The 23451-nt window shown below is 33.4% G+C and overlaps 2 protein-coding genes and 1 long non-coding RNA gene across 8 annotated transcripts; all 3 read right to left on the bottom strand.

Annotated features, from left to right (window-relative positions):
- Positions 1-273: 273 nt before the first annotated feature.
- LOC109182101 (coiled-coil domain-containing protein SCD2-like) lies at positions 274-6596 on the bottom strand. 4 transcript variants are annotated; one of them, XM_019332154.1, is made up of 17 exons: positions 6502-6596; positions 5977-6385; positions 5256-5797; positions 4989-5064; positions 4508-4549; positions 4321-4383; positions 4048-4097; positions 3908-3935; positions 3378-3458; positions 3009-3256; positions 2741-2871; positions 2536-2654; positions 2113-2182; positions 1732-1779; positions 1154-1194; positions 832-958; positions 274-581 (listed from the first exon to the last, which is right to left on the bottom strand). In XM_019332154.1, exons 2-17 carry the CDS (start codon positions 6283-6285, stop codon positions 463-465), a joined length of 2094 nt encoding a protein of 697 aa, XP_019187699.1. In that variant the 5' UTR covers positions 6286-6385; positions 6502-6596; the 3' UTR covers positions 274-462. The 4 variants fall into 4 exon arrangements, with proteins under 4 accessions (XP_019187699.1, XP_019187700.1, XP_019187698.1 ...); XM_019332155.1 differs by having other exon boundaries at positions 5977-6317; XM_019332153.1 differs by having other exon boundaries at positions 5977-6409; positions 6502-6595.
- A 5519-nt stretch (positions 6597-12115) lies between these two features.
- On the bottom strand, positions 12116-18728 carry LOC109182103 (vesicle-associated protein 2-2-like). 3 transcript variants are annotated; one of them, XR_002054329.1, is made up of 10 exons: positions 18371-18728; positions 17866-17978; positions 17492-17562; positions 17319-17400; positions 15227-15342; positions 14933-15103; positions 14617-14772; positions 13341-13418; positions 12475-12721; positions 12116-12358 (listed from the first exon to the last, which is right to left on the bottom strand). XR_002054329.1 is itself a non-coding variant. In XM_019332157.1 (9 exons), the coding sequence occupies exons 2-9, from the start codon at positions 17912-17914 to the stop codon at positions 12605-12607; spliced, it is 840 nt and encodes a 279-aa protein (XP_019187702.1). In that variant the 5' UTR covers positions 17915-17978; positions 18371-18728; the 3' UTR covers positions 12116-12604. The 3 variants fall into 3 exon arrangements, 2 of the variants coding, with proteins under 2 accessions (XP_019187702.1, XP_019187704.1); XM_019332157.1 differs by having other exon boundaries at positions 12116-12721; XM_019332159.1 differs by having other exon boundaries at positions 12116-12721; positions 14617-14745; positions 18371-18725.
- Positions 18729-20085: 1357 nt separating this feature from the next.
- Positions 20086-22961, bottom strand: LOC109182105. Its single transcript, XR_002054331.1, has 2 exons — positions 22694-22961; positions 20086-20452 (listed from the first exon to the last, which is right to left on the bottom strand). It is a non-coding gene; the product is annotated as an uncharacterized LOC109182105 (long non-coding RNA).
- Positions 22962-23451: the final 490 nt, after the last annotated feature.

Raw genomic sequence — 23451 nt, 5'->3', positions numbered from 1 at the left:
AATGACATAATACACATAATATATTAATTGTAACAAACATATAATTTATTAACTAAAACATAATATGTTAACTACAGACACATATTTCATGATTCATGGTATAACAATTGATATTGCCTGATACTTGCATTAAATAGTGTACGTAGTATTAAACTATATAAGTGACTTATTTAAGTCAGTCATCAATTTACAATAAATATAAACAATGGCTACAGTTGAACTAATTATTCAAGTTGGGCAAAAAAATAGTGTAACACTTTTTTCAAACAAAAATTTTAAAAACAAAATTGCCCTATTATATTTATTTCTGAAAGAAAGGGAGAACTGAAGTGTTGTAGTATGTATCTAGCTACGAAAGGACTGTTATGACTTAATAAATAAACCCCAGCACATGAATGAATGTGCTAAAGATTACACATAAGTTGCAGAAACGAAAGGGGAAAGGGGAAGTTCAACCTACTCTCAAAAGTCATTATCCTTCAACATTTTGCTGGTAGTCTCAGGATCTATTACTTTGCGAGACGCTTGCCATAACTGCACTTCGATCCCCAGTTTCTTGAGCTCCAAAAGACCGCGCTCCACTGCAAGATGAGAGCAACACAAACATTTCCCTACATTGTCAACTGACTCATGCCAACTAGCTAGAAAGGAGAATACTGAATTGAATTTACGAGCTATGCACACACTATATCCCATAATAAGATCAGCTGTAAAGTAATGTGCAAAGATGCAATGCATTTCAGGGTAACCATTTTACGTAAAGCGTTTGTACTGCAGATTGTATGCAATTTGCATATGGAATGCTTGGTTCATATATGTTCAGGGTTTTACCGTTAACTGAATCCTGTGAGTCGAGTGGCTGATCACCTTGGTTGATCCAGAAGTTCAATCGCTCTTCTGCAATATCTTCTTCCAATCCATGGTTCTTTGCCCTTCTCCAAAAGTACAACAGCCAAGCCTACAATAGTAGGCCAAGTAACATATGTGGAGTCATCCAAAGCAATGTAATGTAGTTTGAAGGGATCTAATGCTTAATTGGATATATTTAAAACCACCCAGAAAAGGTATGACTGGTAAGTGATGATTCCAAATATCATAAAGACAATGAAATTAGATGGTGAGAGCAAATGCTACGACTGAATTGTCACTGTACCTGTTTAAACTGTACATCCTCCGACTCCTCTTCGCTTAACTCTGTATGTAGTAAACAAATGCTCTTAGATTACAAGTAAACATCATTAGACTATAAATTTTCCATGAATCACATGCATATCAAGAAGCCTGGCAAAGTTATGCATTTTATGAATTTGTTCTATGAGAAATCATATAAAATATTATAAAAACACTCTTAAATGTATACATTAAAAGAGGTCACTGATGGGTGCAAATCAATTTGGTTTTTGAACAAATGGTTAAAGGTGAGAATTTTTGCTGTGTAAGTTGGCTGTCTATTATGGAAGTGCATAAGAAAATGCAAGATGATTTTTTTTGGAGTAAAGCCCCTTAAGGTAAGAGAATATATTAAATATCTATTCAGATCATCAGAGAATGATCCTTGATATTCTAATAAACTTATTGGGCAATATTTACTGCCATTGGGTTGCCATGCAAGTAAGCTATCAATCTTACAAAATTGCTTCTGCTTAATCACTGCCACTTGTGGTCATAAGTTGATAGTGCGAGTCCAAAACACTTATCTATATAGCCTTCATAACACAGAAGATGACTTACGAAATGTCTCTGCAAATTCCTGACCTTCATTTGGAAGCTTCAAGTCATCTGCAGCAAGAACAAGTCATACGAGCACCAAACAAAACTTCTGGATTTTAAAATTTGGACAATTTCCTCTAAAAAGAAAATGTCAGAATAAAACTGTCCTTTTTAATTAAATCCTTGAGACACACAGGGAGACTAGCATGACCATTAAGTACTTCCTTCAAGAAATATTTTTCAGCTAGTAGAAAATGATTTGTGTTTCTTTATTTTAGGAAATGCTTAAAACTAACCTTTTTTTTTTTCTTAAAAGGAAGGACTGGAGCAAAATACTTTCTTAGGTATATTACATGCATATAAGAAGAAATGGTGATTCTTACAGTAGGAATCAAAGCTTACCTGTTGCACTAGATTTTAGGGCACTTGGCCTTCGTTTTTGGGCCATAGAAAGAGTTATTGCTTCCTCAACCTTTTGAAGTGAAAAAATTAGACTACATTAGAAGTTCAGTTTTCTTATTTATTTGGAATAAATGGCAATAACAATATGGCATTTCATAACACAGGTCCACACTGAAGATAGGTGAAATGCAATTAAGAACCAGAGGCAGAAAATATTTATTTGTAAACATCATTCTTTTACAATTGGTTATCATGAATAACTTTGTATTCATCTTTGTTTATTCAACATCTTGCTATATTGGCCATGAATTGAAGGATTAATAACTATGAAATGTCCTCACCATATGAAAAGGATAATCAGCAAGCAAACTATGAAAATGAATTTAAAATAAAGATTCTGTATAAAGAAAGACTTGAGAAAACCTTGAGGGATGTCAATTCTCGAAGACCTCTATCTACTAACAACATGCTCTCAACACATCCTTCTGATGAAAGTTCAACATCCAGCCGGAGTTTATCCCTTTCCTCCGTATCATCATAAACTACAGTTTCAAATGAAAATGAAGACCAGCATAACAACTTCTCAAGTCCCTGTTCAGCAGCGAAGGGGTGGAACAAGCATTATTACCTAATGATTTTTCATCTTTTGCATTCTGTCCTGCTTCCAACACAATTTCAAGTGGAAGAGGGGCAAAGGATGACCAGTATTCATACTTTGCTGCAGCTATATCAGACTGAATACCTGCCAATATGTTGCACCTTATATGCAGGAAGAGAAAAATAAATTTTTCTTTTGGTTACAGTGCAATTTCCCAGTATGTATTTAACATAACTAAGAAAAATCAGGTGCATGAATACATGAAAATTCAATTAATATGACTATTTCAGTCAATTACCATGATCGACACATAAGCCCCAGTATCGCGCAAGCCAGCACCTCTTGAGAACAATCTCTTCCTAAAGTGTGAAAACTGTGAATCAAATGAGTATGCAAAAGAGTAAGTTTCTCGGGAAAGTCATAAGGAATATGTACCATTTCCTCCTGGGTGAGTATCATTCTTTTCATCATGTTTCGCAAAGATTTGACACTGCATTCAGCTTGATTGAGTTTCTCAAAAACAGATGCTACTTCATCCCTTGCATTCTGAATCATAATATGAAATTGTGACAAAAAATAGTGTGTATTGCACAGACAAGTTAACATTCAGAACAGAATAATCAGTACCATGAAAAGAACAAACATACAATATTGAGGTTCTGAATACCTCAGCCTCTGCTCGAAGGGCTTCAACCTCATCACATTTTCCACCTCCACTGAAAGATTGTGTTGCAACTTTTAGCGCAGCCTGCCAGATGATTCATGTTCATATACAATGTTGAAATGCATTTCTACTAGATTCTACAACAAATGAATATGATTTACAAGTTTGGATGCCTAGCAACATTCAGAGTGTAAAAGTTAAAAACACTATTTTAAAGCATCTTGAAAAATTGATTCACCAATTTATGTCACCTAAATTAATGCATTTAGGAGAATAAGATTAAGTTCTTCAATTTTCATTATAAGGGATTTTAGACATTTATGAAGTAAATAACAAAACATTATAGGGTGACTAATGTAACATTGTGACATAGGATATTAGGATTGCATACATAACATCTAAAGTGCATTAGTAACAGCTGTGACTTGAGCATAAAATATGAAAAACAAATATACAAAGGCAACATTCAGATTAACATAGTATTAGTTGACCAAATGCAGAACCTACAAAACAGAATTTAACATCCTACGCACCTCCCTTTGCTGTAGAGCAGCCTCCTTCCTGTGCAATTGAAAAAATAAAAGGATGGAAAAGTGTAAAAAGAATTGGAAATGATTTAGATAATAAAGCACTGTAGTTCAGAATGTAAAATTGCTGAGTTTGTAGACCTTACCTGCTTAAGAGACGAGCATCTAGTGAAACACCCTCCCCAATGTTTGCAACCTTGAAAAGGAACCACATAATTATTAATAAGCAATCTAAGCATCCATTATAGAGAAGGGAAGAACAAGGCAGGTAATTCAAACACACCAAAAGAACAATGAAATATCAATCTTCAAAAAGACCTAACCATTTACTATACTTTTATTATGATACGTAGGATATATGCAAGATAAAATAGAAAGATGAGCACTAAAATAAGATGGATAGTTGCTTGCAGAGTTACCTGCTTCTCAAGTTGCCTAGACCTGGCTTCTGCTTCCTCAAAATGCTCTTCTGCAAGTCGAAGCTGAAAGGTATATGTCATAAAGTGATGCCAGTGCATGTTATACACTCAAATGCTAGAAAAAATTTTCTTATGCCTAAACCAGGTACAGAAGTTTCATATGAAGTGAGAAGCAAATTGCAATTACCTTTTCAAGTAAACTTTCATTTTCCTCGTGAAGCAAATCAAGCTGCAGATATCATATATACTATTACTTATATGTAGTAATTTTACTCAAAACCATAACATGCATAATGCAAAGCAGGCGTAAATTACTGGTTAGAAAGTTCATAAGTGGATAACACATTGTACTCATTTGTTATATAAGAAAAACTGGCTAGCAGATTGCATGCTGATAAAAGAAAAGGACTAACATATAATCGATCTGTCACTTGAGAGATGTAACAGCTAGCTGAGAAGGAAAGTGCCTTTCTTACTTTCTACAATATTCTAGAATGCTTATAAACGTAGCCCCCAAATTGAATTAAATAAACACACATTAATTAAGGACCAAAAAAGTAAATAATAATAATAATAATAATAATAATAATAATAATAATAATAATAAATGCATGAATAGTAGCAGGTTGTGGAAACCAATGGAAATGATAGGACTATAATGGTCATACCTCATCATGGAGAGCAGAAGAAGCTGTTCGAGCGGCAGGTTCTTTATGCTTATAAGTTCCCAAGTCTAGTGATAACCTGATAATTAATCAATTAAATAAAGCATCAATACCAAAACTTTGCAATTCTGAGCTTGACAGAGGAGCTTAACACACATGACCATCCAGAAACCCAAATATTAGAATGTCGTATTAGCTTGTAAGAGTACTTCAACATAAGGGATAATAGGATTGGATATAAACTCAATACTAGCTTGTCGTACATGTTACCTTTTATCCTTGCGGCTGTCAGATTGAAGCTCAGGAGTTTGTGAAACACCTGTCCTGAGTGATATAGATACAGATGAAGGTACTAAAGGAACTGCCTTGACTCCTAAATTAGGACGGCTAGCTGATGTAGAACGAGCAGATAGAGGCTGCACCGGTTCTATAGAGTTTGTGGATTGTACTGAGCGGGCAGCCTGAGAAGAACGAGCTGATGGAGGTTGCTCTACTGAAGAACTCAACTGAGATGACCGAATTGTTGAAGTTGAACGAGCAGATGAAGGTTGCTCTACTGAACTCAACTGGGATGATCGAGTAGCAGAAGATGAACGAGCAGCTATAGGTTGCTCTACTGAACTCAGCTGGGACGATCGAGTAGCAGAAGATGAACGAGCAGATGGAGTTTGGTCTACTGAACTCTGCTGAGATGACCGGGTAGCAGAAGTTGAGCGACCAGATGAAGGTTGTTCTAATGAAGAACGAGTTGGAGAGGGCCGCCTTGGCGCTGAACGTATAGATGCAGATTGTTCCGTGGATGGACGAACTGACTAAGAGAAACAACAGAAACCTTTACATGCCATTCTAATACTTAAATGATGTCTTTAAGTGGACCAAAGCAATTAGTATAATATGATTCTGTTAAATGGATGTGTTCATGTGCTTATACATGTCTTTGAGTAAAAGATACAAACAAGCAAAAGACCATTAGCAACCAGAGGATTATTACCATTGGAGAGGGATTTCTAGTTGATCTTCCTCCTGCAAGTCCAACGCCAGCCAAAAGATTGACAGAAGCAGATTCATATAAAAGATCCTCCTCCTCCTCCTCCTCATCATCTCCAGCCGTTTGATTCGACATAACCTGCGCAAGCCTCTGAGCAGCGGCTTTCGTGTTCTGCGGTTTTCTTGCATTTGAAGCTGAGCCTGAACGGTGATGAAGAAAAGGAGATGAAGTCCCCGGAGAAGATGGCGCCTCATAATTCGAGGTGTTTTGATTGCTCTTCAGCGGCGCATACCTATGCCTCAACCGATCCATTGCTATGAGACGTCGAGATTGAAGCTCTTCTTCTGTGATTTGGTTTTCTAATAATCAACACACATTCACACAACCAATGCCTCGACTTTCGAATCAATCGCTGTATGATAACTCAAACGAAATCCTTGAAAAGACGAACGAAATGAAAAACGACAAATTTCGAAGATTTTACGATTACATAAACAAAAAGTACATACTAAAAAAGTTAAAGATCACCTGATCAAGACGTGGCCGTTGATTGGAGATTCAATTCTCAAAATGCAGCAATGGCTCTCTGGATCGATATTGGAAATGGAATTACAACAATTCCTACATCCGTGTAAGACTTGATGCACGCAATCATGCACGCAAAAACGTTACGCCAATACCCCACTCACTCGAGTAATATAGTATGCTAATCTTTTATATAACTTTTTTTTTATATATATATAATTCAAGTTATCTATAACAAATTTTAGGTGATTAATATCACTGTCAATTAAGTGAAATTTACGTGCCAAGCACTTTCTGTTCAGATGGCATCTCTTTAGACTGCAGTATTTAGAAAAAGTATAGAACAAATACTATTTTGCCTTAATAGGGCGTTTGGTTGGAGAAAATTTATATTCCATTCCCGGCCACCTAATTTCAAAGGCCATTAAATTTCTTAGTTTAGTTGGAATGAATTGCAATTTTCTCATTTTTCATGGAATTAAAATCTCATATCCCCGAGATTTTAATTTCATTAATTTTAGGAAGAAAAAAAGAAGAAGATAATCATGAGACAAATTGAAGCATGTGCTCCATCTCAGCTAAAAGTCTAAGCTCATAGTTGGATACACATTAATGACTATATGCTCACACGCCCCCTTACGTGTGCGGTGGGTTCCAAGCAACACGTGGACCTGGCTCTGATAACAAATTGAAGCATGTGCTACATCTCAACTAAAAGCCTAAGCTCATAGTTGGATACACATTAATGGCTATATGCTCACAAGACAAAATTACCCTCCCTTTTGTTAATCTAAAATTGATGTATGACCTTCTCTTCTAGAGAGATTTTAATTTCATTGATTTTAGGAAGAAATAAAAATAATCGTGAGACAAAATTATCTCTCCCTATTTTTAACCTAAAATTGATGCCTGATCTTCTCCGCCGTTCATGAACAATAATCATTCTATGTCAACCTTAATCAAGTATGTTTTTTTAAAACTCTAAAGTATTTAAATTTGATCTGTATATAGCGTGGGTGGTATGCTTGTTTATAATAGCGAATGAATGTATGCAATAGTGAATGTCGTCAGTTGTGTGTTTGTTAATTTTGATTATAATACCAAATGAGTCTATGCAATAGCGAATGAAAATTTGGATTGTTTATAATTTTATGTACATCAACTATAATTTGCATTATGAATGGCGTCAATTTAATAATTGCATTCTGCCATTCTTAAATTAATAATAATAATAATAATAATGATAATAATAATAATAATAATGATACTAATAATAATAATGATACTAATAATAATAATAACCACAACAATAACGGCCATTTTGGTGTGTGTGTGTGTTTTATAATATTCAAATATATAATTAATAATATGATAATTTAATGGTAATGGAATGCAATGTAATGGTATCCGGGTTGGACTTCCATTTGGAAGGTTACTAGTTCAAGCCTCAGTGGAGGCGTTATTGGTTCTTTGTGTTTCAGTTGGTTGAGAAAGTTAGAATTTTAATATTATAAATAGAATCAATTGTATTATATAAATTTCGTAAGCAGTAAAAATGTGTAAACATTGTTAATTTTGTGTCAATTTACAATTATATATAATAATTATATTTTACCAAATTTAACAATGTAATATTTTTTGTATATTAATTCATATATACTCTATAAATACTCAATTTGGAAGAGTTTTGAATGATGTTAATCCCTTTCCATATGGTGTTCTTTTACATTTAACTATTCAGTAAGGCTCTCACTTTTTTAGGAATATTTTTATCTTTTTCAATTTGTTAGAATGATGACTATTAGTTCAAGAGATTTATTTATTTATTTGGTTAGAGTAGAATAAAAAAGGGTAGTTATTCATTTCTCAGACTAAAGATCTTTATGTAGATTAATATTCTATTAAGATATTTTTAAATGTTCGGTAATCAATTTTCTAATGAAGGTTGGATGCAGTTGTATTTGATTCATAACATTAAGAACTTGCAACTATCTTTTAGGTATACTATCAAAATTGTTATAAAAGTTCATAACTAATGTTAGGCATATTACAAAGGTATTTTACATGAAATAAGTATGTACAGATTATAGATATTTTGTGTTTGATAATTTGTCTTGTGTTAACAAGGAGATGTACCATAGAAATATTGCAATTAACATTAATTCATTTATGAGCTTTCATATATATTTTTCTATTTTTATTAAATTTAAATTTGTAATTTTATTTTAAAATATATTATTACTAATTCTAGCTTATGACAATTTTGTTGTGAGTTATGGTTATTTACATTTTTTTTAATATTTGTAAAATTCATCCTTTGTATGTAAATATAATACATACCTATTGAATCATTGTTGCATATCAATTTTTTTTTTGTTTTACTTCATCCAGCTTTTAAAAATTATTGCCGTCTTATTACTACTATATATAAATTTATCCCTACATAAATCATGTTGATGTTCAATATTAATAAATTTGAAAGGTAATAAAATATATAATTATTATGATGTTAGCATTCTACTATTATTATTGCATTCATTTAAAAAATTTGTAGTACAAATAGTGTAAATAAATATTATAAAATACAATAAATTATAAAAGTTTACAAATATAAAATAATAGAAATTATTTAAATATTATGGGGCCAAAACAAATTGATTTACGTTAATAACATAATTGAATAAAAACTAACATAGAAAAAAAAAACTAACAAGTAAATTTGTGTCAAATTATAATGTGATTCAGTTGTTATTTGGACACTTTTAGATATAAACTTGTATCAATATAACATATTTAATAACTCCCAAAATTTATGTAATCATGCAACGTTAAGCTTCATAAGCTCACATAAAAAAAAAAAAAAAAAAAAAAAAAAAAAAAAAAAAAAAACTTCATAAAAATAAAAGTATACAATTTAGTTAAACATAATAAAATGTTAAACTTATTAAATTCTTACATCCAAAAAATATTATAGAAGGATAATTTTGTTTCAAGGGTTTTTTTTTTTTTTTTTTTTAGGTTAGGAAATAGAAGGGTACTTTTGTGTCAATGATGTTAAATGTGCAATTAAGTACATCAATATGTCATTTTAATACATCGAATCTCAAAAACTGATTAGTGACCTATAATAGCAAGTCATTAAGATTCCAATAATGTTTTGATGCTCCGGGTATAAAAATTGACAACCGCGCGACCTGCGAACAGTAGTCGGTTACCTTAGTCATTAAAGAAGGCGACTGATGATTGCCTCCTTAAATGACGAAAAATGAGCCTAGAGCCAGCGACATTTTGTCTTCTTCCATGTCAAAAGGAGGCTGCGAACATCGTCGGCGGCTGCCAAAAGTATAAAAAAAATTAAATATTTTTTCAACTGATAACCAATAAATTAAGTGTAATGAAAGTATGAAACCTTTTTAAAGACTCTTAGAGCATCCAGTTAGAAATTTTACACAATTTTTTAGGTGATATGTAGGAGTGATAAAAATAGAAGAGAAAAAGAAAAGAAAAAAAAACAATTTGACAGTTAAAAGAAAAAAAGAAAAAGGAATGGCCGTTTCTTCTTCAAAGTGGCTACCGGCTGGCGACCACTCTGAAACGCCCCAAAGGACGCGTGGGAAACACGCGCCCGCTGAGGCGGGCAGTGCGCGCTTGCCATCTTTTTTATTTTATTTTTTAATACTTTTTGACAAAAATTTTGTTCTTATAGGAGTTAAATTTTCCAAAAAACTTCATCCACATCAGTTGTTGTTACACTAAATCGGTTTTTTCTCTACCAAAAACCCAACAAAAATGACTACTATGGATGCCCTTATGAGTTATGGATAAGAAAGAAGCCAGATGTGAGCGTAAAGACTTGAATTAGTTAGGCCCACTGCTCCATTTACCGATCATTATTGTGTGGAACATGGTTCATACAATTATGTGGACCATACTTTCAAATAATGTATATTTAGTACACAAATAATGTATTTTTAATATATTAAAAATGTGCATTGTATTCAGAAAAATATATATTATTTGAGTACTAAAAGTATATTATTTTGTATTATGTACATCCAATACATAAATAATTTACTTTTAGTATATTAAAAATGTAATTTTTGTTATGGTTCACATAACACTGTGTGAACCATGACCCACACAATAATTTGCCTCCATTTACACCAAACTAAAGCCCCTTTTTATTTTTTTCAGCCCATTTTTGAAATTCATTGTCTCATCAACCCCCACAAATTATGCTGTGGAACCGTGTCCACCTTGCAAGGTGGACACAATTCCAAAATTGTTCATAATTATAAACATATAGTTCAAAAATTTTGAACATATAGTTCTGTAATTATGAACATAGAGTTGTGATCATAATTATGAACATATAGTTCTGTAATTATGAATATAAAGATTCAATAATTGTGAATATAAAGTTCAAAAATTATGAATATATAGTTTTATAATTATGAACATATAGTTCAGTAATTATGAACATAGAATTCTGTAATTGTGAATATAGAGTTCAATAATTATGAATATATATATAGCTTTATAATTATGAACATATAGTTCAGTAATTATGAACATAGAGTTCTATAATTGTGAATATAGAGTTCAATAATTATGAATATATAGTTTTATAATTATGAACATATAATTCAGTAATTATGAACATAGAACCATGTCCACCTTGCAAAGTGAACACGGTTCCACAACATAACAATTGACAACCCCACTCCCCCGTCCCACCAAAAAAAAAAAAAAAAAGGGTACTCATCACTAACGTATTTATCCAGAATCATTATTCTATGGACCAGAATCGTCACTCTCAAAATCAGTTTTATCGTAAAAAATACATTTGTAATATATTAAAAGTACATTATTTGTATGCATAAAGTACGTTATTTAAAAGTATATGATTTTTTTTAATATTATCAAATAATGTATATTCAGTACACAAATAATGTATTTTTAATATATTAAAAATGTATATTTTATTCATGATCCACCCAAATGCTTGACTCCAAGTTATGTAAGTATTAAACTGAATTCCGTTGTTTTTTCTTTTTGGGAAAAGGGTCAAATAAGCCCTCCAACTATTGCTAAGGAGTCAATTAGGCCCTCCAACTATTTTAAGAAGCAATTACACCCCTAAACAATGTATTTTGATGCAAAGAAGTCCAAATACAGGTAAATGACCTGCTATCCCAGGTCATCGCAAATCCGGCGACACTCCGACGTATTTTCCGGCGAAAAAGTGACCGGCGAACGGTCGCCGGTCACGGAGACCATTCCGGAGAAGGCCACCACAGCCGGAGAAAGCAACCCAGATTTCTGGGTTGCCTTCTCCGGGAGGGGTCTCCGTGACCGGCGACCGTTCGCCGGTCGCCGGTCACTTTTTCGCCGAAAAATACGTCGGAGTGTCGCCGGATTTGCGATGACCTGGGATAGCAGGTCATTTACCTGTATTTGGACTTCTTTGCATCAAAATACATTGTTTAGGGGTGTAATTGCTTCTTAAAATAGTTGGAGGGCCTAATTGACTTCTTAGCAATAGTTGGAGGGCTTATTTGACCCTTTTTCCCTTTCTTTTTTAATTTGAATATAAATCACAACATTAAAAATCATATTATTGTGTAAAATGAAGAATTTTCATTACCAAATTAACCTAATGTTCTACGGAGTAGTTCATACAATCAATCATCATCATCAACCCCTAAATATTCTCTCTTCAAAACCCACGCTGACATCATCAGACAAATTTATCATCACTATTTCTCTATTTTGCTCCAATTTCCATTTTGCCACCAAAACCATCGGCCTCCAATCCAGCACGCACTCAAATTTCCATTTTGCCATTCAGCCATTGTATCTGTAAAGCTTCAATATTACCCAGCCGATCGAAGGGGACATTTGCTATACAATGCTTATTATAGAGAAAAGAGTATTTACAACAGTAAATGTTATAATGAGTCATTACTCACTCACTTGGAAATACAGGAAAAAGATATAATGTCACCTCATGTAGACAGGACTTTATGTGGAACTGAACTGGAAGATACCTAGCTACATAGTGATGAAAAGTTCGCTCTAATATACGCATTGGCAATAGCTGCTTCTATAAATGACGTAAAAGGCATCCAACTGTCAAACTAAAGACCGCAACCATCAGCAGATACATCAAAGGAAATCCAACTTGCACTTTTTTGACAACCTTCTTACTTGTCATTACCGCCTGCCAAAAACACCACCAAGTGGTTAGGGATGAATGATAAGTTAGATGGCCCGAATGGGTTACAAGAACACTTGCAGTGAGTCGGTGATTGTTCATTTCAAGCCAAGTATCTACATGCCCATGCCATAACTTAAGCTAATTACTTCATAAATTGAGAGGTAAGAATGCAATGCCAAACTACAATTGATTAGGAAAGTTGTTTTTGTGTCCCACTGGAGTCAGGAATTGAAACAAAATGTAAAATGTTTCTTACAAATACTAAATTCTTCTCAGGCAGGTGAGTGGAAGTGATGAATAGTTTAATACTTTAATAGTTTAATGCATATATAAAATTGCAACATGATGTTAGGATTCTATATTAAAAGTAAATGTGAGACTCATACCAGTTATGACCATTTAAAACAAAATTTCAGGGTCCCTAATAGCATATCACGTATTCAGGCAGGATATAGAAAAACATGACTGTAAGTGGCATATGAAACAAAGAAAAAATATTGATACGGCTTTGGTGACCCAAAGATCATTTCACAGTTCATTCTCAATAATGTAATAATTCCCAAGTAGATTGATGCCATGTACTACAATCAACTATGGCAGAGATATGGATTTATAGAATTACCAATTCTCGTTGTAAACTCTCTCTCTCCCGAGCAATCTCTTTTCTCTCCTCTGTCAGCCTAGCAATGCTTGCTTCAGCCTACACGGAAATATGCATTTATAAATTTTAAAAAATCATACAACAGTAACATGATGAATTATTTCCACATCATTGTTAAATTAGGCAGGAGTTCTAAGCCAAATAAGGCCCCTTGTAGTATGACTTCCATACTAAAAAAGTGAATCCGCCATACAAACATATAATTAAATTGGAGGTGCAAATGCCCTTTAGTACTCTAAAATTGATATATTTTCACTCTTCACTCAACCCATCGTATATTTCTTTTAATATTAATACTTCCATTTATCACTTATCAGTTAAATTATATAATTAATTTCATATTTATATTTATACTTAAGTGTGAAGATTTGAAATGTTATTACTTTACAGACAAAGCTGGAGATTTGAGCACACTCAAGATTTAAAAAGGAAACTTAGAGATGAAAGTAAAGAGTAAGATAGTGCAGTGGTGAAGTTTATTTCATATTTTATGGAGATTCAATTGAGTTTTAAAATGTTGAAGATAACTTCGATATGCATTGACTTATTTAATTTGATTAATATATTTATTCATTAGAGTAAAAGGAAAAATGATGCCCATTGAGGTGGGTGGTGGGAAGGTAGCAGGTTTGCAAAGGGATAAGGTGGGTGTGGCTGATAGGTTTAGAAAGATAGGTCAGGGATCCCCAACCCATTGACATCACTGTGAGTCTGTGACTGATATACCACAAGTGCCAGAAGGTTCAAAGTTTTCTAAATACAATCCAAGCCTTTAAAGATAACAAAATTCCACTGAAACAATCCCACTGACATCCGCACTGGCATAGAAAACTCAAACCTTATAGTTATAAAACTAAATCGCCATTAGCCACTGTTCTTGACCAAAAGTGAGGAAAAACAAGGTCTTGAACTATATTATCTGGCAAAAAGAGTCCACCAGTAATTAATTAATGACCTTGCAGACATTCAAGCTGGGAAATAAAATATGGGACATCCATAATACTACCGACAGCATTGTTTAGAAAGTGTATTTTAAGAAAAAAGTGCTAAGGGAAAATTTAAAAAAAAATTAAAAAAAAAAAAAAAAAAAAAAAAAGAAGAAGTTAAGAATCTTTCAATCAATGTCAAAAGCATCCACCTTTAAATATTTTAAATATCTTTAGCAGGAATCTATAAGAACCTGGTAAATTGGGGAGAAAAGAAGCACAAAAAATGCAGCTGATAGAAGAGTTCTCACCGCACTTAATTGTAGTTCAAGTGAATTAAGTTTTGACTTCATTGCCTCCTTGAAAGATTCCAGCTCTTCCATATCCTTCCTGGATTTACTCTCTAAAAGCTTTGCTTCCAGCAACTCCTTGCCATTTTCCTGTTTTAACTCCATATTCTTAGCCAGCTGGAAATAACAGGAGGAAAGCAATGATCTAGAAGAATACTGAGAGGTTTCAAGCAGCATAACTAAAGGATTCATAATTGCCCTCTCTAAAGAAACAAATATAAAATATTGACACAAACATTTGATATCAGTATTTTCTGGACCTAGAAGAATTACTTACTTCTGGAAGTGCACCGAATTTTGCACTGCCAAAGACATCATCAGCAAGCACACTTCTTGATTGATGACTGTGCACTCCATTCATTGGTGACTGTACTGGTGTCTCGGATGGAATGACAAGGATCACCCTCAGTTTGTTCTCTTGCACATATTTGCCATCATCTTTAGCAAACTAAAGATGCAAGAATTGAAAAATAAAAATACATCAACATATTAAAACATCAGGACATTGACAAATACAATATAACAACAACATCATCAATAATCAATAATAATAATAATAATGGCCACTTACCATCTCTGAGGTAATATCCTCTTCTGTAGTTCCCTCAGGGACAGTTGCGCCTTGAACTAAGAACTTGTCCTTGCATATCATATCAGGAGGTGGCTCCCGTTGTGCTTGCATAGTTACTTCATATGCATATACATATTTGTGAAATCCATTAATGCAAGACTAAAGTACAAACATAAATTACTCATTTCTGAATGATTGTGAATTGACATCTGACTTGATTCTACCTCCAAGAAATTTTAACTGTCAAGGATGTCCTTGGATTTCTAAATAATAGATTTAGCAGTGTAATACTAATTATGCAATTATAGAACAAGCTGATCTAATCACACATAGCAGAGAATAGACATGACTTTTATATTACCGCCCAATTTTTTGATTATCCAAGGTAAAGCCTCTGTCTGGCATTTCTTAATAATAGATTTAGCAGGGCAATTATGCAATTGCAGAACAAGCAGAGCACGCCAGAACACTGTTTAAGCTTTAAACAGAGAGGTAGTCGCTTCAAAGAGCTGGGACACATTCTATTTAAGAGGGGTGTTCAAATATATATTGCTAGTTGAATTGATACACCCTTATATATAGGGTAAACAGGGATGGTACTATAACCTCGGTGAGGGCATTGGAGCAGTGTGTTAAGCATAAGAGCTGGCAAATATTAACATTTTCCCCCTTTACAGAGTATATCACTTGGGCAGATCATAAACTTTTAAGTAATACATTCTTTTTTAGGATATGTCATAATCATTAATACCCTTAACATTAATGAACAATTTGCAATCAGTTTAGTTTGGTACTCATAAATGAACTTCTTTCCAAGACAAGTGTTAACCATTAACACACTTATAATTGAGTTAATCTTCACCCCTATATATAGGGTAAACATAGATGATACTATAACCTCAGTGAGGGCATTGGAGCAGTGTGTTCAGCATAAGAGTTGGCGAATATTAACATCTTTTCCCCTTTACAGAGTATATCACTTGGGCAGATCATAAACCTTTAAGCAATACATTCTTTTTTGGATAAGTCATAATCATTAATACTCTTAAAATTAATGAACAATTTGCATTCAGTTTAGTTTGGTAATCATAAATGAACTTCTTTCAATCTTTCCAGGACAAGTGTTAACTATTAACACACTTAACACTAAGTTAATCTTCAAACTTGTATAAACCTACACATAAATAGAACATTCTAAGTTTTTCTACTAAAGTTTCTTTCATCACCATAGCACTCCACATATTTCTGAACTGGTGCTAGATCATTTTCCTCAGTACTGGAAGAAGAAATATTAAGCTCGAGACTACTCATCAAAAGAAAAAAAAAAATAAAAACAAAAAGCAATTATACTAAAGTAACTAAACTCTAGTTTAAATTTGATAACCAGATCAAAATGTTATAGAAAGGAATAGAGGTATTGAAGTTTCGGTAATTATTAAATCTCCTTTTTTGATGGCTAGATTAAAAATAAGAATTGAGTTAACAACCCAACAAAAAAAATGTAATTGACAAGACCAGGAACCCAGCAGAGATAGAAGAAGAGAATGAAGAATCAGAACATAGTTAACACCATCATCATCATCATTACTATTATAACAACAATAATATTATTAAGTAATTGAGGATTGAAGCAGCATGTGGATGTATACAAACTAAATGTCAAGTTAGTCTTCTCATCTGCAGGGTCCAACAGTATGCAATATGTATCATATGCACAGTTTACCCTTACCATCTCCTGTGTTTCTATGTATTATGCAAATAAAGAGAACAGTCACAGAAGTAGTGGGAGCATTTTAGACATCAAAGAATACTAGTAGACACAGCAAACACAATATACTTGAATCAGAATCACCTCTCATAAATTTTATCTTTCTATGTTGTTTAAATGCCAGTCTCATCGATCTCATGATCATAGCAGCATCCTCATTTTCTGAACTAAATTAATTGCATGGTATATTTCCTGTTGAAAACATCTCAGCTAATGTTTCATATCATTTTAAAGGTACTTCTATATGAAAAAGCCAGTTAGCATTTTGTATTGATTAGATGATTACAAGAAAAAGACACTAAGCAGAAGTTGCAGAGAACTTACTTGTAAAATCACAGGATGACTTAGGACTAAGGACCCCCGCATTTGGTCGGACAGAATATTTCTTCGGATTTGTAGTCTTGACCTGTCCAAATATCAATAAAGATGCTATAACTGAATACATCAAATTCTAAGTTCCAATATTAGTCCTTGGTTGAAGAAAAAATACCATTTACCTTAAAAGCAACATCCTTGTCAGACTTATTGGCAAGACGAATAGTGCATGTACTTTGCTTCTTTGATTCAACTACAGAAGGTAGGAGCCAATTGAAGAACACTAATTCCATGTTATTCATATTCATAGCAAAACTCAAAAACAATTAATGAAGAAGTCAAGAAGTAGGAGGTCACTTAGAGTATTCAAAAATTGTAAACTATCTCACAAGTGTTTGTGTACTGAATATCCATTAGCAACTCAACACAATCACTACTTTAAAAAAAAAAAAGAAAATAAACTAATATTCGAATGAAAAACCTTGCTAACATTGCTAGAACATATTGTCTAATCTCTTGAAAAAAGATAAAACAAAAGACTGAATGGAAAGCATACATGTGAATTTGACATCCCGGGGTATAATATCCAACAAATCAAAACTCATTGCTCCTTTATTCTCTTTGCATCCAGTAACACCAGTATTAGCAACTGTCCAATATAACTCTTAACTGCAAAGCAAACCAAAAACTTTTAAAGGAAAGACTATAATCTACACAACCATTGAAAATAAAAGGAAGAAGCAGATTTCACTCAGACATGGGAGATAACACAGATTAAGCAGGCATATGAATTCAACCCAATTTTATTGAATCAAAGGGCAGGAAACAGAAAGTTTTTTAAACGCCTATAGATATATGGATTCATCTTCTACTGTGTTACTACCTAATTAATGTGCGATCTTTAATTAATACCATATATTCCTATTATTCAAATACCAAATAATCTTGAGATACCGTATATTAAAGCACCGACACACATGAAAGTAGGCATACAAATAATGAAAATGGAATAAATTGAAGTAGGATATAAAACACAGAAATGTGTTCTTAATCTTGAAAACCTCAATGCAAAGACGACGCGTGTAGCTAACGGGAACTGGAATCAATAGCGATTGTCAATTGGGAAAGAATCGGATAAAGAGAACTGAATTCAATGCATTCCTTTTCAGAGAGCGATGAAATTAATGCGTGGAATCTTGGCAATTTTTTGAAAGATTGAACGCCAATTCACCGTCGCTTTCAGCGCCAATGCTCACACATGCGATCGATAAACCCTAAGCAATCCATATGTAATTGTGTATATATGAATGTACATGCGGAGAGAGAGTTCGTTTGGTGATCTGAAACACCGAGAGGCGAGAGTGAGACTCTGAAGGCGAGAGAGAGGGGGAAGTGAAAGCGAGGTTTACTTGTACGTTGAACCGTCGGTTTGATTGATAATTCAATTCAACCGCTACGAGCCTTCGACCGGCATTTTGTATTCATTTTTTTTTTCATATGTCATAATGCGTCTTATAATTTGTGTATAGCTAACTGTAATTTGTGTATTAGTATATATAATTATTAGTATATACTTACAGTTTACAATTTTACACATATAAATTAGTGTATATAGTTTAACTGTAATCTGCACATTATTAGTATATATAATTAGTGTATTAGTATATATTATTTTAGTATTTAGCTTTGGTTTACAGTTTACATATATAAATTAGTGTATTAGTTAAGTGTAATTAGTGAATTAGTATATATAATTAGTGTATTAGTATTATGTCAGTATTTAGTTTTAGTTTACAATTACAGTTTACATATATAAATTAGTGTATTAGTTAACTGTAATTAGTGAATTAGTATATATAATTAGTGTATTAGTATTAAGTTAGTATTTAGTTTTAGTTCACAATTACAGTTTATATATATAAATTAGTTAACTGTAATTAGTGTATTAGTATTATTTTAGTATACACTTATCACTTTATTATTTTAATTTTAATTTAAAACATTTAAAATTTGGCGGGCCCCGCCAAGGCCCGCGGGCTTATAGCGGGGCGGGGCGGTGCGGTCTCCTTTAGGCCCGTATTTTGGCGGGCTTTTTAGCCCGCCCCCGCCATATGGCGGGCTTCGGCAGGCCCCGCCCCGCTAGCCCGTTTCGACAGCTCTAATTGGAGTGTTGTTTGCTTTTAAAAAACAAAAAAAAAAACAAAAAAAAAAAAAAAACAAAAAAAATAAAAAAAGTTAACAGGCCCAACTTGGGCCTGTTTGGCCCATAAAGAAGGGCCTGTTTTCAACTTTAGGCCTAAGAACATTATAAATACGCAGTAAATGAAATAGACGGTTAATAAAAACTCCAAATTAATCCAGAGGATCAACGCGGGAGACCGAGAGCGGCGGCGCCGGAAATAGGTGCGGCGGCGTCGGAAATAGGTGCGGCGGCGTCGGAAATAGGTAACATTACGCTAGGAGATTGCGCTTCTAATTAGCTTGTTATATTTATATTTAGCTTCTATAATGAATCTTCTGCAATGAATTGATACATTTGAGCTAAATTTTGATGAATTAACTCTTAACAGATTATTATTGTTTTGGAATCTTGCATCTGAAAATCTTTGGTTTGAATTTGGAATTTAACATATGGTTGTTTCTAGCATGAATTTAGGTCTATTGCCTTGAAATCTTTGTGTGACTTCAAGCAACTCATTGAAGAGATCCGTTCTTGACTTCAAGTTTGGATCTCTCTTTAAATTTTTTTTTGTAAACATATTTCAATTCTTGCTACTAAAAAACGCAAATAATTGTTAAGTATAATATATATCCTTCATAATCTGTCCTCGTATCAGCATGGTTTCCATTGTAATGGTGAATAATTTTTTAATCCGTAGGATCTGCTTTCTCCTTGTCTCCTTGCTGCTTTCTCTTTCTCCTTGCCTTCTGCTGCAGCCAACTTTTTCTGGTAAGTGCTGCTGCTGAAAATGCATTTTTAATCTGTCCTCGTATCCGCATGGTTTCCATTGTAATGTTGAATGATTATTTTTATTTTTTTTTAATCCGTAGATCTTCTTTCTCCTTTGCTGCTTTCTCCTGCCCTCTTGCTGCTTTCTCCTGCCTTCTTGCTGCGCCAACTGATTCTTTTTCTGGTAAGTGTTCTGCTGAAAATGTCTTGGGTTATGTACTACAATCAATTAATCTTGTGAAGATTGTTTTCTTTCGGGCTGAAAATTACATACATCATCAATATATCTCTATATCGTTTAAGGATTCTAATTTTAGCAAATACATCATCACTTTGTTATTTTTTTTTGGCGATATATATAGTAGTAGATTTTATGTTTGGCTAATTGAAAGATATTTTCAAACGTTAAATCTTGAGATATTAAAAGATATTTAGTAAACTATTTTGGAATGGATCGGAGTATCATCAAATCTTTTCCAAATAGTATATTTTAGTACTAACAGATTGGATGATTTTTTTTATTTATTTTTTTTTCATTTCACTTTTGATCTCATAGTTATTGGATCATTTTCAGATTTAGTCCCTGATTGTTATTATTTTTCAAATTTGATCTATGACTATCTATGTAATTGAATATTCATCGAACTCTCTAACTAACATCCCAATCTACGCATTTGAACAGTTGAAATGGTGATTTGGATGTGTAGCACGTGCAAAACAAGGGTGGCATCTTTAAGTGCGTTGGTCCAGCACAAGAGGGCGTGCAGAATTATTAGGAGGAGGACAAAGATGATCCAGTACTACTTCGGATGTTTAATATTGTTGATTTTTTTTATTATTAGTATGTATAAATGGGTAGAGTATACTGGATGAGACTATAGTGGGGGTGTCTATGTGTATATGTGGTATGTTGGGTACGTGGTATGTGATAGTGGGGGTGTCCATGTGTATATGTGGTACGCTGGGTACGTGGTATGTGATAGTGGGGGTGTCTATGTGTATATGTGGTACGCTGGGTACGTGGTATGTGATAGTGGGGGTGTCCATGTGTATATGTGGTACGCTGGGTACGTGGTATGTGATAGTGGGGGTGTCTATGTGTATATGTGGTACGCTGGGTACGTGGTATGTGATAGTGGGGGTGTCCATGTGTATATGTGGTACGCTGGGTACGTGGTATGTGATAGTGGGGGTGTCTATGTGTATATGTGGTACGCTGGGTACGTGGTATGCGGTATGCTGGGTATGCGGTATGCGGTATGTGGGTATGTGTATATACTATCATAAATGATGATAAGAACATCTGAATTGTGCTATTATTGCATGATACGGTTGAATTTTATACTATTTGTTGTATCCACTTTATATTGTTGTTAGGTGTACTCCATAGATAAAACATAACTACTCAATTCTAAAATAAACTTCTAAACCAAATTAAAAAAAAAAAAAAAAACTAAATCCTAAACTCTCCCCAATTGGCTTATATTGGCTTACTTATTTTTTATTTCGAGCATATATATATATATATATATATATATATATATATATATATATATATATATATATATAATTTTTATAATTTATAATAATAATAATAATAATAATTTAAAAAAAAAAAAAAAAAAAAAAAAAAAAAAAAACGAAAGAAGGGAGCAGCACAAGCTGCTCCCCTCTTGTATTTCCACTTTTCCCACCGTCCCACATCGGTGGGAAAAGTGGAAATGGAGCCTTGAGGCTCCTATTTAAGGAGCCTCAAGGCTCCACAAATTTAATCGTTGCCCATCTGGGATGGGCAACATTGAGGGGCCATTTCGGCTCCTCAAATAAAGGTTTTAAAGTATTTTTTTTTTTTTAAATTAATAAACAGGGGCGTTTATTTTTCCCAAAACGCCAACCCCACTCCTAGTAGCGTTTGGGATTTCAGCGGTTTGGAGCAAACTGCTGATAACCAAACAAGTTTTTTTGGCGTTTCCGTCAAAACGCCAAAGTGGTGGATCTGTCAACCCCACTCTTAGTAGCGTTTGGGATTTCAGCGGTTTGGAGCAAACTGCTGATAACCAAACAAGTTTTTTTGGCGTTTTGACGGAAGTCAAAACGCCAAAGTGGTGGATCTGTCAAAATTTGACGGATCTGCCATTAACCAAACAAGGCCAACATGTATGTGAAAAAGGCTCCACCATCCAACAAGTATAATCCTTTTTGCACACATAAAGACTAGGATCTAACCTTAGATTAATTGTGCAATTCGTAATTTACCACTGCAGTAGCTCTAAGGACGAAGTTCTGAGTTTAGGATTAGTATTGAGATAGTATTAAAAAAAAAATAAAAAATTGTATCAATAGTTCTAAATAAGAACTTTTTATTTTTATTTTTTGAAAAAAAGTGTTAAATAGGGCACTAAATTTTTACATACATATATATATATATAATTACCTGCTTGACCACTGTTGAAGAAGATGATGTACAAGAGACCGACCGTCACATCTAGATCTAGAGGAAACTGATTTTTGGGAAGGCAGGCCGAAGATGAGATCTAGAGAGAATACTTGAGAGCAGTACGTGAGAGCCAGGCCGAAGATGAGATCTAGAGAGCAGTACGTGAGAGCCAGGCCGAAGATGAGATCTAGAGAGAATTACTTGAGAGCCAGGCCAAAGATGAGAGACCGGCAAAACCTAGAGAGAAGTAGTTGAGGAGGGAGGCTGTCAGACTATATATATATACAAACAAACGTGGCTAGCAGGGATTAATGTTTAGGTTTTAATTTTAATTTTTATTTTTTATTTTCTAAAGAGTTAATTAATGAAATTGGCTTTTGACTATAGCAATTTGATCTTTTGATTATTTTTTTTACTAATTAAGTCCCTCAATTTTAAAAATCTTAACTAATTTGATCTTTCGTTAGCTTTTCGGTTAAGGCTCTATTAACTTGTGACCAAATTGATAATTTTACTATAGTCAAGAGACCATTTTGATAACTAACTTTTGAATTAATTTTACTTTTGATCTCAAGATTTTTGAGGTCTTATAAATCCCATAGATCTATGGCTTGTTCTGCCCGTCTTTCTCATTAGTCTCATCGATCAAACACATATAGATATGATTTTACAGTGGTTTTGTTTAGATATTGAAGACATTTCCTTGAGATCAATATTTTACCCCTAAAAATATAAAATTTGACAATATTTTGTAG

The sequence above is a fragment of the Ipomoea nil genome, unplaced genomic scaffold (genome assembly GCF_001879475.1).
Source record: "Ipomoea nil cultivar Tokyo-kokei standard unplaced genomic scaffold, Asagao_1.1 scaffold1043, whole genome shotgun sequence".
Classification (NCBI taxonomy): domain Eukaryota; kingdom Viridiplantae; phylum Streptophyta; class Magnoliopsida; order Solanales; family Convolvulaceae; genus Ipomoea; species Ipomoea nil.
The sequence above is the reverse complement of the archived record's forward strand: the minus strand, read 5'-3'. Positions and strand labels throughout refer to the sequence as shown.

What these genes read in the sequence shown, in the direction of transcription:
- LOC109182101 (XM_019332154.1), bottom strand. Translation starts at nt 6,285, where the DNA reads ATGGATCGGTTGAGGCATAGGTATGCGCCGCTGAAGAGCAATCAAAAC. An exon ending in ATGAAAGTTTACTTGAAAAG is followed by an intron (nt 4,384 to 4,507) that starts GTAATTGCAATT and finishes TATACCTTTCAG; the next exon opens with CTTCGACTTGCAGAAGAGCA. An exon ending in GGGCTTATGTGTCGATCATG is followed by an intron (nt 2,872 to 3,008) that starts GTAATTGACTGA and finishes CCTGCATATAAG; the next exon opens with GTGCAACATATTGGCAGGTA.
- LOC109182103 (XM_019332157.1), bottom strand. Translation starts at nt 17,914, where the DNA reads ATGAGTTTTGATTTGTTGGATATTATACCCCGGGATGTCAAATTCACA. An exon ending in CCGGGATGTCAAATTCACAT is followed by an intron (nt 17,563 to 17,865) that starts GTATGCTTTCCA and finishes TACCTTCTGTAG; the next exon opens with TTGAATCAAAGAAGCAAAGT. An exon ending in TTGAACTACAATTAAGTGCG is followed by an intron (nt 13,419 to 14,616) that starts GTGAGAACTCTT and finishes ATTTCCGTGTAG; the next exon opens with GCTGAAGCAAGCATTGCTAG.